General features: G+C 40.2%; 1 protein-coding gene across 3 annotated transcripts in view; it reads left to right on the plus strand.

The window, feature by feature from the left end:
* LOC122644581 (pre-mRNA-processing protein 40C) overlaps positions 1–18,623 on the plus strand; it is a 94,287-nt gene that overhangs the window by 50,336 nt on the left and 25,328 nt on the right. For all 3 annotated transcript variants that reach the window (XM_043837960.1, XM_043837959.1, XM_043837958.1), the window contains exons 13-15: positions 2,629–2,752; positions 16,829–16,972; positions 18,192–18,338. In XM_043837960.1, the coding sequence (XP_043693895.1) occupies positions 2,629–2,752; positions 16,829–16,972; positions 18,192–18,338 (415 nt within the window). The remainder of the gene's footprint in view (positions 1–2,628; positions 2,753–16,828; positions 16,973–18,191; positions 18,339–18,623) is intronic.

The following is an 18,623-nucleotide window of genomic DNA, read 5'->3' on the forward strand; positions in this document are numbered from 1 at the left end:
CGATCTCTTCCCTTTTATGCTCCTCTCTCTCCTTATCTCTCATGATCTCTCTCTCCCACGATTCTATTCTGCCCTCCCTTTTTTTTTTTTTTTTTTTTTTAACTTTCCTATTTAATCTCTAATTGTTAATTTTAGGTTGACTAGAATCTTTCTTTCTCCTTTTTGTGTTTTTTGAATATAGCCTCCTATTTATTCTCTAATTTCTAATTCCTAGTTGACTAAGAGCAAGATTTAAAAACTCGGGTCTCGGTGCCAACTCGGACCCTTGAAAAACCGAGTCGAGTCGAGATCTTGCCGAGTTGGTGCACTTTTTTTTTTTCTCTACTTGAAGCCTCATGTCGGTGGGTTTTAGACCTAGTTTGGGTCTGAAACTTGGTATTCAGCCTATTTTAGGCCATTTAAACACAATGAAACTATCAGATTTTGCAAAAACAAAGTCCAAATAGGAGTTTCAGTTAGTGGGAAAGCAGGACAGACACTTATGCTAGAAAGCAGGACAGACACAGGACAAACACATTTATTTATGCCACTTATGCTAGAAAGCAGGACAGACACACGACAAACACTTATTTATGCCTAATATCATTTATGTAAATGAAATAGTCAATACTTAAGATATTATTCGTAAATAAGCAAATACCCCCCCTATTTGAATCCAATAAAAATAGTTAAAATATAAAATTCCAAAAGGAAAAAAAGTCGACCCCCCCAGTTCAAGAGCAAAAACTGGATTTTCGGCGGTAGGTGCAATTTTCAACTTTCTAATGCTGGGGTTTTTCTTAAATCTAAAAATTCCATAAATCTTAATATGGTAAAACATTGCTAAAAACCAAAAGTGTGGTAAAATATTCATTTGTTTTGATGTCCAAAAATATATTTTCATTGGAAGCGATTTTGTGACATTGCACACGAATTAAGTTTGACGGGACATAACTCCTTCAATATAAGTCAGATTTAAGCAATCTTGGACTTGTTGGAAAGCTTTCAAAACAAAGCTTTCCAACAAGTCCACGATTGCTAAAATCTGATCTATATTGTAAGAGTTATGTACCGGTCAAACTTAATTCGGTGTGCGCGAATGCTGTCAAAATTGCTTTGAATGAAAATAAATTTTTGGACATCAAAACAAATGAATATTTTACCGCACTTTTGGTTTTTAGCAATGTTTTACCATAATAAGATTTATGGAATTTTTAGATTTGAGAAAAACCCCAGCATTAGAAAGTTGAAAATTGCACCTATCGTCGAAAATCCAGTTTTTGTTCTTGAACTGGGGGGTTGACTTTTTTCCTTTTGGAATATGATTTTTTAACTATTTTTATTGGATTCAAATGGGGGGTATTTGCTTATTTATGAATAATATCTTAAGTAAATGAACTACAATTTCATTTACTTAAATGATATTAGGCATAAATAAGTGTCTGTCTTGGTTCCTGGCATAGATAGGTGTCTGTATACCAAGAATTTCCAGCAAGATCTCGAGATCTGGCACTCATATAAAGGACCTAGATGGGCATTTTCCTATGTCAAACTGAGATCTCGCCGAGATATTAACATTTTGAGACTCGTAGGCAGTCTCGTCTCAGGATTTTGAAAAACCGAGAAACTCGGCGAGATCTCGGGTTCTCGAACTATGATTAAGAGTAGGGCTGATTACGTGATTGGGGCAAGCTTATGTATAGATGTTCCCTTGAGGAGCCCTCCCTCGACAGCTCATATGCTATAGAGTTAGTAGACGTTATTCTCAACCAGTAAGAGACATTTCAATCATCAACAAGTGATCTAGCCCCCTCCCCCCCAGCCACATAAAGTGGGTGTATCTCCCTAGAATGACTTCCTCATCAGAATCCATTCACCAAAGCTCGGTCCACTCTTCTTCCATGCTGAACCTCTCCAGGGATCAGGCTTGTTGCAAGCTAACATGTAGACGTTTCAGTTCAACCACCCTGGAATCTGCAATGCCAATCAGATCCAAGAAAGCTAGGACTATGTTCCTAGTTTCTGAAAACAGGAAACATGGCATTAGCATTAGGTATCAGTGTTGGCCTAACAAGTTGAAAAGCATATGCAAGGTAGCTGATGCCTAGTTAACTGACAATAGGATGCTTGCTGGAGCATGATTGACATTTATTGATTGATTCCTCACAATTACCTGTCTGTTACCTTTGTTATAAGCACTTGAAGATCATAGTAAATCAACTAGTTAATGCTTAGTTGATGCCTTAGCTACTGTTCTCAAATCCAAAATATTATTTTTTTTTTGACTTTTATTATTTGGGTAGCCCAGCGGCAGAAGTAATATTCATTTGCTTGGACTAAGATGAACTGTCAGATTGTGTAACTTGCTTGGACTTGGCCAAAGTCCTGGTAGACATTATATCTAGTTTTGTCAGTCAGGGAAGTATTTATACTGGATGTATTGATACTCTTGAAGGAGTTGTCAATTTATTCAAGATTTTTACCGACTTGGTTGAGTTCTTATTCAGGTTTTAGGTTTCTTTAGAGCGAGTGCTTCTTTTTATTATTAAGTTTCTTTAGAGTGATTGCTTCTTTTTAGTATTAAGTTTCTTTAGATTGTTTTCTTATTTCATTAGTTGTGTAAAGACAAATTTTGTATGTATTCTACAGGGTTCTTCCACTGAAGAAAGCTGCAGAAGACAAGATTCAAGCAATACGTGTGGCTGCTGCCTCTAACTTCAAGTCTATGCTCCAAGAAAGGGGAGATATAAATACAAGATCTCGTTGGTCCAGGGTAGGTGCCTGTTTAGAGTTAGGAAATGCTTCCCTACATTGACAACGCATGCTTTGTTTTCTGTCCAAAGACATGTTTTTATTTTCACTTAATCTGTAATTCACCTTGAATAGCTATTCAAAAAATGTGATTCCCCAAAGAAAAAGTTCATTTTGGTAGAAAGTCATGGCCAAAATTGTGGCAAGTATTTATATGAAATCTATTACGCTGAAAAGGTTTGTGATTAGAATGTTCAATGGGGGAAAATATTTGAATTGGCAATTTTATAAAATTTTGGAAACGGTTTCCTCCACTGGCTTTGAAGGAAAGTTTCCTTCACCAGAATCTATTTCTTCCTTGTGGACAGCTGGTTTAGTTGTTCACTTGTTCTGTTAATTGAATAGGTAAGGTATAGTTTGGAAGTCAAATTAGTGGCATTTCTCAACCATATGGCCCCACCTTGTATGTGGTACTCCTCTGCATTATTCGAACTTTGTTTTGACATTTTATGAAGTTCAATTACACTGAAATTTTGCGTGAACAGGGGATAACATGGAAAATATGTATACATAGTTGGAATGCCAACAAAATTAGCAACTGGTAGATATAACTCCAAATGTGGGAATAATTACCTTCACCACCTGCTTTTAATGATGTCGAAACAAAAAGAAAAAAATGCAGTGACCAAGTTCTTGAACTTTCTCCAAATGAATCTAATCTTAGAGTCCCTTTCCTCTCTCTGAAATAGATAACTGATACTAATTTTTAGATTTTTCTTTTGAGGTTTATCAAAATATCTTTCTTTAGGTTTATTTGATTGTATAGTTGGTGGTGAACAAACAAAGCACGAGGGGCAGGTAAAGAGTTGTACATCCATGTTGGCACCCTACCGCTAGAAACTGTTGCCAGGAGATTTGGCATCATTTTTCTAGGGGAAGCAAAGGGTAGGCGTCAGGCCGCTAGGGAGACTTGGTGGTGGGATGAGGAGGTCCAAGCAACCATCAAGACCAAGAAAGAGAGGTTTTAGATATATCAACGAACTAAGGAAACAGAAGATAAAAAGAGGTATAATGAGGCTAGAAACGAGGCTAAGAAGATGGTGGGGATGGCTAGGGCAAAGAAATATGAGGAGCTCTATATTAATCTAAACATAAAGGAAGGGGAAAAACCTATTTATAAAATAGCTAAAACAAGAGAAAGGAATAGTAAAGACTTTGACCAGGTGAGATGTATAAAAGGGGAGGATAGAAGAGTGTTGGTAAGGGATGAGGCCATTGTGAGGACCAATTTAAGTGATTATAGAATATTCTTAGTTTATTTTCATGTTTAGTGTTTTAAATTGAGCCGGTTGAACCACTTGTCCAATTTAAGTGATTTTAGAATATTCATTTGGATAGAATTTATCACACCCCGGCCCGGTTTATAAGGGCCAAGTGTGACTGGATGTCTTTGACATCCAACCAACCCACTAGGATCGCAAGTGCAGTACCTTATTCATAATCATATTTACAAATACAAAATTTAAATGCAGCGGAAGCAATTAAATATAGCATTAAGACAGTAGTAAGGAAAGCTAGTGATAAGCTGATATGTATATATTAAGTGAAACTGAGTTACAAGACTACCCATTACAGTGACCCACAACCAAAAGACTTATCTACAAAAGTTTATATACAAAAGTGTTATAACAAAAAGGGAAGGAAGTAGCCTGTCTGTCAGGCAGCTCAAGAGAATGCGTAGTCATCACACGAGCAGAGAGGAGTATCAACTCCAAGAGCTGTAGGAGTGTCCAAAGCAGAAGAGACTCCCACAGAAACACCGGTGACAACAGCAGTAATATCATCTGAAAAATAGGGATATCCACGGGGGTGAGCTCCACTGAGCCCAATAAGGAAAAACATGCAAACACATACAAATAGTCCATGATGAATGTCTTAAAATAAGCATGCTCCTAACATGGATATTAAGTCACATGAGGTATAAGTACTACTGTAATAGAATATTAGCCTAGGTCCCGGAAACACATAACTAGACGTCGGTCACCAGAGCGAAACCATTCTACTACGGTGGAGACCCGGCAGCTCAGGCATCATACATCTGACGCTAACGGACCCCCAGTGACTAACCCTACTGTTTATTCCCAAACCTGAGTGTTCTTCAGTAACATGGGACAGTGAATGGCATTCCGGAATCATCCTTTCAGACCTACCACGGGTTATCCAACACCTTTCCCCTGTTGGTAAGGGACGTAGTACTGGGCAATGTAAATCCTAACCATATACAGTCTAACATGATGGCATATGTATCAAATAGAGTAATTGTAAGTTAACCAGTACATCATCATCATTCATACAGTTCCAAAGTAAAGTATCAATGCAATGCAGCATGCTGATGCATCCTAATTCACATGCAACTAATGCAAAGAATTTAAAAGCTATAAAACTACATGAAATGAGTTATATTTATGATGCATGACATGGCATACTCAACAAAGATGCAATTAAGTCGATGAACACGCAAAATTAAGTCAAAATTCCCTTACTTGATATGATAGATTAGTCTAATCCAGCAATTCTCCAATAGTCCAGACAATTCACACAAAGAACAGGGTATATAGCCCTAATTAACACACAAACATCACATATTAGGTTTAGGAAGAATCCTAGGTCAAACCCTAAGGAATCAGTCCAACCAAGACACCAAAATGGGCAGCCGGATTCAGATTGCCAGAGGGCTGGACGACCGCCCCTAGGCCTGCATCTCCATCTTGCTGCCAAGTCAGATTTGGGGTTTTTGTTTCAAATGCATGGATCTTCACATGCATAGGCTCAGTTTCAGGTTTTTATCCTAATCTAAGGTGGGTCAACACAATTTCATAGTTTAATTTAAAAAATCACAACTAATTTGGGGGTTTTAGCTAATTGATCACAATTACTATCCTAGGGTTTAATAAAATTTCATGGTTCAGCTGTAAATTGAAGGTCAGCATGTAATGCACAGTTCAATTCAATGCCTGAACCACAATTGGGTCCAATTTAGGGGTCAAAAGATAGGTTTGGTCTATTAAACCTATAATTGCTAAGGTTTAATGGCAGAATTAGTTGTAAAATTCAATTAGGGATAGAGAAATTAGGAGAAGAAGATGGGAACAACAGATTTAAAGCTTACCTAAGTACAGCAGTGAGAAGAGATGAAGGCAGCCTTAGTCTTATGCAGCAAGGACTCCAAAGAAGGCCCCAAAGCTCCAAATTCAAGTAGAGAAACAAAGCCCCATCATATAGTCCTCTCTTCCCTTCTCCTTCTTCTTCTCTTTTCTCCTTCTTTTCTACTTTGGGCTGGATCGATTCTTATGTCTTAGGATTAATGAATAGTGAATAGGACTTTGGTTATATATGTTTAGTCAACTAAGTCTTGTTTATTTAATTAACTAAAAACTGTTTTCTAAATTAATTTCCTAAATTGATTCTAATTAGAATTTATCTACTTAATTAACTTCTTTTAAGTATAAAATGATGTCATATGGCATCAGGGGAAATCCCAACTCGGGTAACTACTAGGAACTGGATTCCCCAGGTCCCACAGGTGGAAATTACTATTCTGCCCCTATAAACGCTAATTGGTCAATATTATACAATATAAAATAAGATAGATTAGTACTTACAGTAGGTTTAGGAAATAGAAAGATTCTGCATGCTGTCAAGCCAGCAGATCCGACACAGGTAACTTTGGTGTAAGGTACCAGCAGGGTCCTCAGACTCCAGAATAGCAAGTTGGGAAGATTCCCTGGAATCCTCCATAGGTGTGTCAAGAATTCGATCTGCATCCTCTACTGATGCAGCCCACAGCATCGAGGCAACCATGGTCACAAAATTGGAACCTGAAATCACACAAGTTCCAAAGTTCAAATTTACAGTGGTTTTCACAGAATTGTTTTAACTTAAATTATATTTTAGGGTCCACACCTCTCCACGAATTTTAGAGAGGGAGTGTTTTGTATTTAGACTCAGCCTGGGATTTCCTATTCCTAGGCTGCATAGGAATTTAGGCCTTTGGCCGATATAAATAAAGCTAACCGTGGGGTTCCTCTTTACCTAATTGTTTTAGAAAATTCTGCTCAAACTACTCTGCAACTTTGTTCTCTCCCTTGGAGATTGTCTTGTGCTTGATCAAGGCTGGTGGGATTTGTGTTTGATCCAATCGACACCTTGCGGTGTGAAACCCGGGTGGTTCTTTTAAAGGTCTCAAAATGACGTAAGACATGATAAGAGGGATGTCTAAGACGACGATGCCACTGCTAGAGCTAATTAAGAGTGCTCTCTGCCCGGGTAAGAGTATTAGCAGAGACTGGCGGAGAAGAAGTTGGAGAGCCATGATCCATCATCCATGTAGTAGAGACCATCCTATACTTTACCATATCCAATCATTGCCCCCATTGTTATGTCTTGAAAATACGTTAAGTAGAATAAAAGTGAACACTGCAATTCAACTCAGTAGTGAGACGAGAAATGGAAAGCAAATTGGCACATAAATTAGGGACATGGAGGACAGAGGATAAAGAAATGGTAGGAGTATAGGTAATAGTGCCTTTACCAGAAATAGAGGAAAGGGAGCCATCAACAACCCGGACCGTGTCCTTACTAGAACAAGGAAAGTAGGTATGAAAAAGATCTGCACGGTTGGTGATGTAGTCCGATGCCCTAGAATGAAGAAGCCATGATGGGCTAGACTCGAATAAAGCAAGAAAAATACCTGACTAGGCTAAAGGAGAGGCAGACGGGGTAAAGAGTGCCCTGGTAGAAGATGCAGGACCAAGTTGAGTCATCATACATTGGAGTTGGGTCACAAGCTGTTCGGCAGACATAGAGGAGGAGCCAATAGAAGTCTCTGTTGTCTTGGTCAGTGAGCCTGGAGACGAGTCAAACCAGATTTTCCTCCTTTCCCACCCCCTTTAGGACGGGCATGGTGTTTCCAATAGGTCTCCCGAGTATGACGAGGACAGCCATAATATTCGCATTTCATAGGGTCACGAGTAACACCAGACTTGCTAACTGTACCAGCAGTATCCATAGATAAAGAGGGCCGTGGAGTAGTGACAGGGGCAGACCGATTGGGAACAACAAGAGGCATCATAACAGAATGACTACGATCCTCATGCTGAATCATATTATAAGTCTCAAGAAGTGTAGGGAATTCGCTTCTACTCAATAATTGAAGCCGAATCGGATCATATTTTGGATTGAGACCAGTAAGAAAATCATACACTCGTTCCATTTCACATTCTTTTGCTAACGTGGCTGCATTAGTAGGGCTTGTCATTGCAACAGGGTGATAGAAGTAAAAATCTGCATATCTAAAGTCTGCAGTTGCATCAGGTCACCCTTGGTCGTTTGTACCAGGAAATTCAAACAGCTCTCCAAAAGCTTTGTGACCAACAACAGTTCTTTAAGACATGGGAAAAGACTACTGAGAAGCTGAAAGACACTTGTGATAATTCTTATTTAAAGATCAAGTGCAAGGATCAGATCTGCAATTGCCCCACGAAGAAGCAGTCTCATGTTTCTTGTTTTGGCAGATACAAGTCCACTCCTCACAAGCATCAACGTTCTCGTCCATCTCACAAGCAACAAAAAGGTAAAAGATACAAGTATTTCAAGCGTAAGAAGTTTAGGGGAAAAACTTCTGATAAGTGCTTTTCTTGTGGAAAGAAAGGCCATTTTGCCAAGAATTGTCCTGATAAACAGAAGAAGGCTAAGCTCTCGCATATGCTGACCCAATTTGATACAGATGATCTAGATGCAGACATAGAGTCTCTTTACTCTATTGATGAGGATTTCTCCCCATATCTCCTCTTTGCCCTGGAAGAACAGTTCTCGGATACAGAATCTGATTCCAGCCCTGAGTCCGACAGAGTTGGACCTGTCTACCCTTTATCACCCCCACCTTTACTTGCTCTATCAACTACCAGAGTTTCTCTCCCCCTGGCCTCCTTGTACATAGTCCCCACTCCATGGGACTGCCCGGTTAAAATCAGAGGTTATTGTGATACTGGCGCTGCTATGACCATTTTAGCCCCTCGTGCTACCCTCTTCATGTTGGAAACCCCATAAGCATGATTTCACAGCAACAGATGGCAAAACTTTTGCCGTCGATCTCATTTCAAAAGCCCTTGTCAAGTTCAAAATCTTCCCCACGTTGACCATCAGCCATAGAGTCTTAGGATCCTCCCTCCCCTGTCGAGATGCCCTTATTGGTTTTGATCTCCTCAGTCAGTTTCCTTTTTTACAATGGAATGCCAAAGGTTTGACCTACAAGAAGCAGTTTCTTCCCTGGACTGCAGTCCCCAATCTTTTTCTAACAATCCCTTTTGCAGATATCAAGCACCAATTGATTTCCCACTGTTGTGTTGACTCTCACACATAATTTCTTGAAAAATGTGATCACCCGTTGTGGAAAAACTCCCAGTTTTTCATCAAACTTCCCTTAAAAAAGAATGAGGATGCCAATCCTACTAAAGCCAGTCACGCTGGAATGAATCCAGACCATCTTGCCCTGACTCACGAAGAAGTCACCCTTTTATAGGCCCAAGGACTCATTGAACCTACTTCATCCCCATGGGCATGCGAAGCTTTTTATGTCAACAAGCGAGCTGAACAAACTCGTGGGAAACTTCGACTTGTCATCAACTATCAGCCCCTCAATGCCTTTTTGGCTGACGACAAATTCCCACTACCAACTCGGCCAGCTCTCATGCTCCAACTTGCTGGAGCTACAGTCTTCAGTAAATTCGACTTAAAAGCAGGATTTTGGCAACTTGGTATCTACCCAGATGATCGTCCTAAAATTGGATTCTGCATTCCAGGCCACCATTTTCATTGGAATGTTATGCCATTTGGTCTCAAGGTTGGCCCCCTCTCTTTTCCAGAAGGCAATGATGCACATTTATGCACCCATTCAGAAGCATGCTCTCATTTATATAGATGATATTCTCCTCTTCTCCAAAACAGAGGAAGAACACCAACAGCTTCTGTCTCAATTTCTTGACATCACCACACAACATGGTATCATGCTCTCTGCAAAGAAGATGGACATTGGAGTTCCTAAGGTTGACTTTCTTGGAGTTACCATTGCCAACGGTACATATGACCTCCAGCCGCACATTGGCAAATCCCTTCTGCAATTTTCAGATGGTCCGTTCATTATCCCTCAGCTCCAACGATTCCTTGGAATTGTTAATTACATGACCGAGTTTATCCCTAATCAAACTCGGTACACAGGACCACTTAACAAGCTCCTCAAACAGGCCCCACCCCCTGGTCTTCTGAGCATACCCAGGCAGTTCAGGCACTCAAACAGATAGCCCAGAAATTGCCTTCTCTCCAGATTCCTTTAACTGGACTCTACATTCTCCAGACGGATGCAAGTGATGACCAATGGGCAGCAGCCTTGCTAGAAGAACTTCCTAATGGAACCCGAAAGGTATGTGGATACAGAAGTGCACAGTTTAAGCCCGCTGCACGCAATTACCATTCCATTTTCGAAGAGATACTGGCAGTTCGCCGAGGTATTGAAAAATTCCAGTTTTATCTCATTGGCCACACCTTCCAGATTGAGATGGACATGTCATCTTTCCCCAGATTGCTTCAATTCAAGCAAAAGGTTCTCCCTGAACCACAGCTTCTCAGATGGGTACAATGGTTCTCTCAATGGTCGTTCAAGGTCAAACACATAAAAGGAAAAGAAAATGTTCTAGCAGATTTCTTATCTCGCACCAAGATCCCCATCCACTCTACCATTCCCATACTCTGTATGCCCCTCTGGCCTTCAGCCAGATCCCGACCCTCAACTTCCCAGCCTCAAGACCCAGGTTCCTCAGAGCAGCCATCACCTGATCGTACCTCTCTATTACCAACCCTTCCCCTTGAAATTCATTCTGACATTTCAGGAAGAACAATGACCAGCTACAAACCTATCAATCCCTCCTAGCCGTCCTTACCCACAAGTATGGCCTTACCTATGATTGGCAAGTTTGCCATCCAGATCATCCTTATCTTACCTTGTTCACCATCACCCACTACTTCAGCTTTGAGAAAGAATTTGTAGTATTCTTTTGGCACCTTCTGGTTGTCCATAAGATTGCTATGTGTTTCTCGACTCATGCCCTCATCCATTACCTCAGGCAAACCTCTTCAGTATACCGTGTCCCATCCCGAACCAATATCCTTTTCCGTCTTGCTGTTCCATCCCACTTTGCCATATTTTTCCAACTATTTGCTCCTGTTCCTCATTGGATCAATCTCCTATCTAGCCTACCCCGTGATCATTTCTTTGTCACCATCCTGTTTCACCGCCCTGTTGATCATATCCATCCAGCTCTTGTTGAACCCCCCATCCTAGACCATCATCTTATCGCCTACAGTCCCACCTTTTCCATTCTTGGAACTTCTAATGATGACCTATTTGCTCGACGCGGCACCAATGATGCCACTAGAGAGATGGAGACAGTTCATGCACACCATGTGCGCAGAGAACCAGGTGGACCCCGCCACCATACCTCCCATCCTTATCAATACCACTCATACAGCATGGGATGTCAATACCAATCATCTCTGCCACCCTGTCATTCATCATATCATGATGCAACACGTGGAACATGAAGTGGATCACTACCTTGAAGCTCGTGTACACTCATCTAATTCAGATTAGTGGAAGTGTCGGTTTGCTTTGCTTTGCTTTTGTTAAAAGTTGTGGATGTGTTTTAAAGTGTTTTAAAGTCTACAGTTTGCTTTATATCTTGTGGTTGTAATAAGCCTTGTAAAGTGTCGGTTTGCTTTGCTTTGTAAGTTGTGTCTTGCGGACTTCAGAATATGATGAATCCGTGGATTCCAAAGGTATTTAAGTCCGTAAGGCGTTTTGTCTATATAAGACAACGCCATTATCATTGTATGGTATGACTTGTAAACAAACACTCTTATATCATAGAATAATATCCAGGCACAGACAATTCTTTCTATGTGGTGTCATGAACCTGGCGACGAAGCTCATAGATCTGAGCATAATTACTGGTCTGTCTATAAGTGTGTTTAACAATTTCCCATAGTTCTTTCGTAAAATTCGACAGAACAATGCCTCGACTGATGGCTGGTTCCGTAGAATTCAGTAAGAAAGACATAATCAAGGCAGCACTTGCTAACCAATTTTCCTTGGCAGAAGCCTCTGTAGGCATAGGGGTGTCACCAGTTATGTAACCTGAGAAATGATTACCACGAATGGTAAGAAGACAAGTGTGCGACCACGCGAGATAATTAAGTCCATTCAACTTGGTGGGTCCTGGCTAAAGAGAATGGTATGGAGTGCCAAGCCGATTCAAGGGGCCACTCCCAGTACCAATGGAAGTAACATAATCTATTGTCATAGTGCCAAGAAAATAAGCACAAGAAGTTGGATGGGAATTACCTCAAAAAAGGTCACACATAAGATGATCTAGCGACTGCTAGCAAGCATACGGACCAAAGGCACAAGGCAGCAAAGGGCTGGCAGCACTTGGGCAGGTCGGTAGAAGGGCCTAAAGAGACTGGCCGACCTGGGCAGATCCAGGCGGAGGCGGTAGAAGGACTGTTAAACCTAGGCAAGGCGGCAAGGAGCCAGGGGGGCTGTGAGGCCAGGAGAGACGGCAAAGAGGCCTGCGCAAGTCGGCAGAGATGCCAGAGGGACTGCGCAGGTGGCGGAGAGCCCAAACAAGGGCGGCAAGGAGCCCAGGTGGGGCAGCAGGTGACCTAGACGAAGGCAGCGGAGCCGACAGGGGCTGTGGGCTAGTGATGGTCGTGTCCATTGTCAGTGGTCAGTGGTGTTTAGCATGGGCGACATGCCTTAGCACATGTTCAGTAATCCATGCTAAACACTGGTGAGAGGCCGTAGGCTCGGCGGCTGTAACTTAGTGAAACTCTAGTTGAAGAAAAAAGGTTGAACCCAAAGTGGATTGGGCTCTGATACCAAGTTGAGAAAGAAGAGAGGAGAATGGTTTTTGCTTATCAAATAGACAGGCCGCCACTTTATTAACAATCATAGATCATTACACATATGGAAATAAATCCTAAGTTTCTAACATAATCAACATGTGCAACATGTGCATAATGTACCTAGACACTGTAGCGTATCTAAGTCCGGGTCACTGTGTCATCCGTTGCCATAGATAATTCCAAAGAACTTATGGTACATTTTCTTTACAATTTACAGCTTGGTTACATCATACAGTATTCTAGTTATCTACAGTATTTCTGAATAAATTGAAGTGATATAAATTCTTTTGTGTATACTTCTTATGTTTTAAGCAAGGTTCTAAATCTTGGGTTTCGACCAGCCCGAAACTGAGATATGGTCGAAACTGGTCGAAACCTGTTACTTTTTCCCAGCCAACTCGAGACCATAGTTGTCAAGGCGTCGCCTAGGCGTCCAGGCGCCTTGATCGCCTAGTTGGTGTCACCTTACATTTGGACCCTCTCCAACGCCTTGGGTTGCCTAAACGTCGTGACAACCATGCTCGAGATTGTGGTTTCGAGGCCCAGAAATGGTTTTTAGGTTTGATTTTTGTACACAACCTATTTTTGACATTCTAAACACAATGCATGAACTATTTTCACAAAAAAAAAAACAACTCAAAATGGTACTTGTGGTATTGACCCAAGTATATTAGTGTACGCTGAAGGATACACTAAACCTGGTATTATAATTACTTTCACATAAAGTTAAAGTACAAGAACACTAAATAATACATTTTATCCAAATAAAACATTAAGGTATTCCTCCTTTCTCAATTCCATGCGGAGTTTCTTGGTTGGTCCAATCTATGAGCTGCGTACTACTGAATATTTCGGAGCTGTTCCTCTGAATGTACCACATATGTATCCCATGACATGCTTTGGGCCCAATTATTCTTATAGTCCATAACTGCCCATCTATAAGCTCCATCATCAACTTTTATAAGATATCCCAACCTAGGGAAGGGCTCTCCTTGACTGTAAGAAGTTGGAGCCGGCACACATGGCTGGGATGGATACCCGAAGATATTGTCGACAAAGGATGACCCAGCACCTGACCCATATCCATATGTAGCAGCAGATGTATCATGGTCAGTGTATGTTTCGATCGAAACTTGTCATTATTTTATATGCCGGTTTGGGTTGATTCAACTGGTTTCGGTCGAAACCAACTGAAACCCTGTACTTTTTAAACTCCCACCTTAACTCGTCTCGGTTTCTTGCGAAACCGACATATCTCGGTGGTTTTGGTTGGTTTCGACCGAGTTCTCTTTCCATGGTTTTAAGTTGCGCTATTTCAACCTGTTGGTTGTGGGTTCAAAACTTGGAAACAGCCTCTCATGCGAAGCAGGGGGTAAGGCTGCATACATTTGCCCCTCCCAAACCTTGCAGTAGCGGGAGCCTTGTGCACTAGGACGCTCTCTTTTGTTCTTCTTATGTCTGTAATAAATTTATTTTCCTCTTTGCCTAACCATCCACCAGCCCCCCTTCCCCCCCCCCCCCCCCTAAAAAAAAAAAAGTAGAAAAAAGGTAAATAAAGGTGTATAGGGATTTGAGGCATCGTAATGTTTCTGCACTTCCTCATCATTGTATTATATTTAATTGGAAGGGTTAAAAAGGTGCCCTTCAACCTTCTAATTGTTAATAATGCAAGGCTAGCTGTCACTACACTAACCCCAAGTAGGATCACAGTTATAACCAAATAAAGGTACTGATTTTATAACTGATATCAGAATGTATAACTAACTTAACAGAAATAAAATAATATATATATGTCCCTTACACCTTCAATAATACTTACTAAAATAAGGAACAACTCCAGCCCATAGATAAGAAAACCAGCATCACAATACCCTCTATCATAGGGTGTAAATCTGGGTTAAAACCCAGAAAACTGAATATAATCAGAACACTAATCAGCAACCACCTGATGGGACTCAAACTCCCATCGAGTTTGGGTCGCTAGGGATTGAACAAACCTTATAAATCTCAGGTCAAGATGAAGGCTGGATGTAGAGATATCACATGGTAATGAAAATAGAAACTAAGGACGGGAATTGGAAAGTTAGTGAAAATAAGCAAACCCAGCCATCAAATGTGGACCAAAACAGGATTGAGTGGAGGTCTCATTGCAGGGATCCTGTGCTCCAAATATCACCCAGTTCCAGTGATTGGTTGATGAGATACAAACAGGGTGTAAAGCTGGGTTAAAACCCAGAAAACTGAATATAATCAGAACACTAATCAGCTACCACCTGATGGGACTCAAACTCCCACCGAGTTTGGGTCACTAGGGATTGAACAAACCCTAGAAATCTCTGGTCAAGGTGAAGGCTGGATGTAGAGATATCACATGGTAATGAAAATAGAAACTAAGGACGGGAATTGGAAAGTTAGTGAAAATAAGCAAACCCAGCCATCAAATGTGGACCAAAACAGGATCGAGTGGAGGTTTCAATGCAGGATCCTGTGCTCCAAATATCACCCAGTTCCAGTGGTTGGTTGCTGAGATACAAAGGCTTGAAGTTGCAGTAGAGTTGGTTTGGATATCAAGTCAGCTGCAGTTAGTGATTGGGAGATTTTAAATATCTCTCAGATCTGAGACCAGAATTCCCTCCCAAGGTGGTCGAGTGGGGCTCCCTATGGGGAAAATCGAACCCCAAAATATCAGCAACAATAGGTCCTCGGTTGCAGAGTTATATCAACAGCTAGTCTCAGAGAAAACTCCCAGATCTGGAAACTGCAGGTGTGGATTTCTCTCGTCTGTGATCAGCAACTTTAGTCAGCACTTGGGGGAATTCAATAGTAATGATCAGCACACAAATAAGGTTCTGCTAGACACTGATATAGGCAGCAACATAAATCAGAACAAAGGGGAAGAATAGAAATCGATGGGGAAGAGAAAGAAGGGGATAGGTGGCTATCTCAGCCAAGGGACTCTCTCCCTACTAGGTCTCTCACCTTAGCCTGTCACAGCTCACAGGACAATGGTATTTTACAAAGCAAATATCTAACTTCTTCATTAAATGAAAAAAAAAAAAAAAAAAAAAACTTCATTAATTTGTGGGGAGGGGACTGAGTCCATTTCATTATATAGAACTTACTTTCCATTAATACAGCAAGGGGTGATAACTAATCCCCAAGCGATTACATAGCTGAATTATTATGCAACTAAAACCAACACAAAAAGACAAATATTGACTTAAGCTAAAAAGGAAACAATTTAAGTTAAAACACAATAATTTATTGCTCAAGTTTAACCCCCACGAACTGGTTTTGAAAGACCAGAAAACTCCCAACCGCTGGGGGCTGGTTGGCTCTATGGCCCAATGGGTTGGTTCATTAGTTTAGGAGATGGACCACCCTTTGCATGGTCTCTGCAGCTGTACTTGAGATCATGGAATTGATCTGCATCAGTTAAGGTATGTTATGACCCTTATCAGTTTAGGGTCAGATATGGTATTTGAAAACCCTGCACCTGCCCCGTCTTTAGCAACTTGTAAAATTATTGCCTCCATGCATTTTTCTAGGGGCTGGTGGGTTATGGCTTTGCAAATGTATAGATGGGCAGGGATGTTATTGTTGAAACCTACCTGAAGCATCTTATTGCCATCCCTTGATTTTAAACAAAGTTGACAAAACTGGTTCTGTTGTCTTTGGATTCTTATTTTTTATTATTTAGTCTTGAAACTCCCAAACTACATCACTGCAAAAAATCCCTGTGCAATATCACACTATTTTATTTTATTGGGGTATAATGGATTAGAAATTCCATAAAAATAAGTAGAAGCTGTTTTCATTTTTTTTAATAAGTACTATACTTTTGGAATATCCATATTGTTATTTTAAATTTTAAATAGACTATTTATAGCCTTGCATGGGATCCATATTGAAGAAGAAAATAATGTAATAGAAGCCAAACAAAATTAATAACATTATGGTTTTGTGATCTGTCAAATGCAGAAACATGTGGTCACTAAGATCTCTGTCTCACTATGAATTTCATTCAAAATTTTCAAAATTCTCTTTATCTGATTTTTTTTTTGAATTGCAACTGCTGTAGGTGAAGGATAGCCTAAGGAATGATCCTAGGTATAAGTCTGTTAAGCATGAAGAAAGGGAAGTCTTATATAATGCATATATATCTGAATTAAAGGCTGTTGAAGAAGAAGCTGAGCAAGCTGCTAAAGTCAAGAGGGAGGAGCAAGTAAGTATATGTATTTTATTTTATTTTTTTAGTAAATGATACTAGCTAATGATTTTTCTTTTTCTGGAAATATTGGTAATTATGTTGAATTCTTGAGAATGATAGAGTAAAGAATTTAGGTATACATCTACTGGATTGATGTAGAAATGATCAAATGGAGTCCTACTGTTGCTGATCTGGAAAAAAAAATGCAGTCATGTTCACAGAATGGGGGGGGGGGTTTCAAATGGTAGGATGCCCAATTGTACTAACTACTAAAGACAAGACCATTTGATCCTAATCATATGCACAATGTATTTTTGGCATAGTTATCAGTTTCCTTGACATATCCCTGAAGTTGAGAACAGCTTTTGAAATGATGGTGAGACTTGATAGTATACACGATGTTGCAGCCTTTTGTCTTTGGCCATTCTAAATGAAGTTCTCTATTTTGGCTTTCTCGATATATGACTGCCACACTACTTTTTGAGCATCTACATCACCCAATTGTCAAAGAGGGACAAATCTGATATTCTGAAATCTGAATGTCACAATGGTCTATCAGATGTCATGGGACTGCAATTGAGCCTACCGAATGGTAAACTAGATATACTTGGATATGGTGCTTCGGATTTTAGTCATAGATATCGTATGTAGTACAATATTTTGATATGGTGTTTCGGCTTTTCATCCTAGATATCTTATTTAGGACAATTCTTCTTGTATTTCCGTTAATTTTTATTTACTGTTTTATATTTGAAAGTTCAGTTTGTAAACAAAAGGCAGAGGGGCAAAAGAAAAAAATTGAGAAAAAAACCCGGAATATTTTCATGCAGAAGGAAGTAGATGTTCAGCATTCCCACATGACTAGGAGACCACTATTCCAGACTGTCAATTTGAGTTCCTGGCTCCTGGACAGCATGGCCAAGAAGTTGTATCCAATTGGATATTCTTAGGCATGGACAAATCATATGTTGTTGAATATAGCTAAATTAATACAATGTGCAACTCCTTTTCTCCATTTTACTTACCATCTTCAAGAATTCAACTGATTAGACTGTCACCTTTAATAATCCAAGATGTTGCCTGTCAATTGGACAGTTCTGGACTGCAGTGAATCATTCCCTTATTGGGAGATTTGTTGCGGACTTTTTCTGTGTAGAGATTGGTACAAGGATTCATCTAATGTTTTCATGTGTCTGGGGGAATAGCTGATTGACATACTTGCGTTGATCACTAGGAGAAATTGAAGGAAAGGGAGCGAGAAACGCGAAAGCGAAAAGAGAGAGAAGAACAAGAAATGGAGAGAGTGCGAGTGAAAGTTCGCCGAAAGGAAGCAGTTGCTTCTTATCAAGCTTTACTTGTGGAAACAATTAAAGATCCTCAGGTACTTTCATCATATCTCTACCAGTTGAGTAATGGGTGGTATTGGCTCTGGAATGATTGTTTATTCAATTCAGACTTTCAAGAACCCTTGATGGTTTGATGTTCCGTGTTGTTACTTAAAATTTCTCAGAATCAGCCAGAATACAAAGGTAATTCAAAGTAAGATTTCTACTAGAGTGTCTGTGCCTTCTAATGATTACAAATATTGTGAGCATGTACTGAATGATTTCCCATTGGAAAAGTACTTCATAGCAATTTTATGTTATTTATCAGTTGAATGCCAATT

This window comes from Telopea speciosissima, chromosome 11, assembly GCF_018873765.1.
Source record: "Telopea speciosissima isolate NSW1024214 ecotype Mountain lineage chromosome 11, Tspe_v1, whole genome shotgun sequence".
Lineage (NCBI taxonomy): Eukaryota > Viridiplantae > Streptophyta > Magnoliopsida > Proteales > Proteaceae > Telopea > Telopea speciosissima.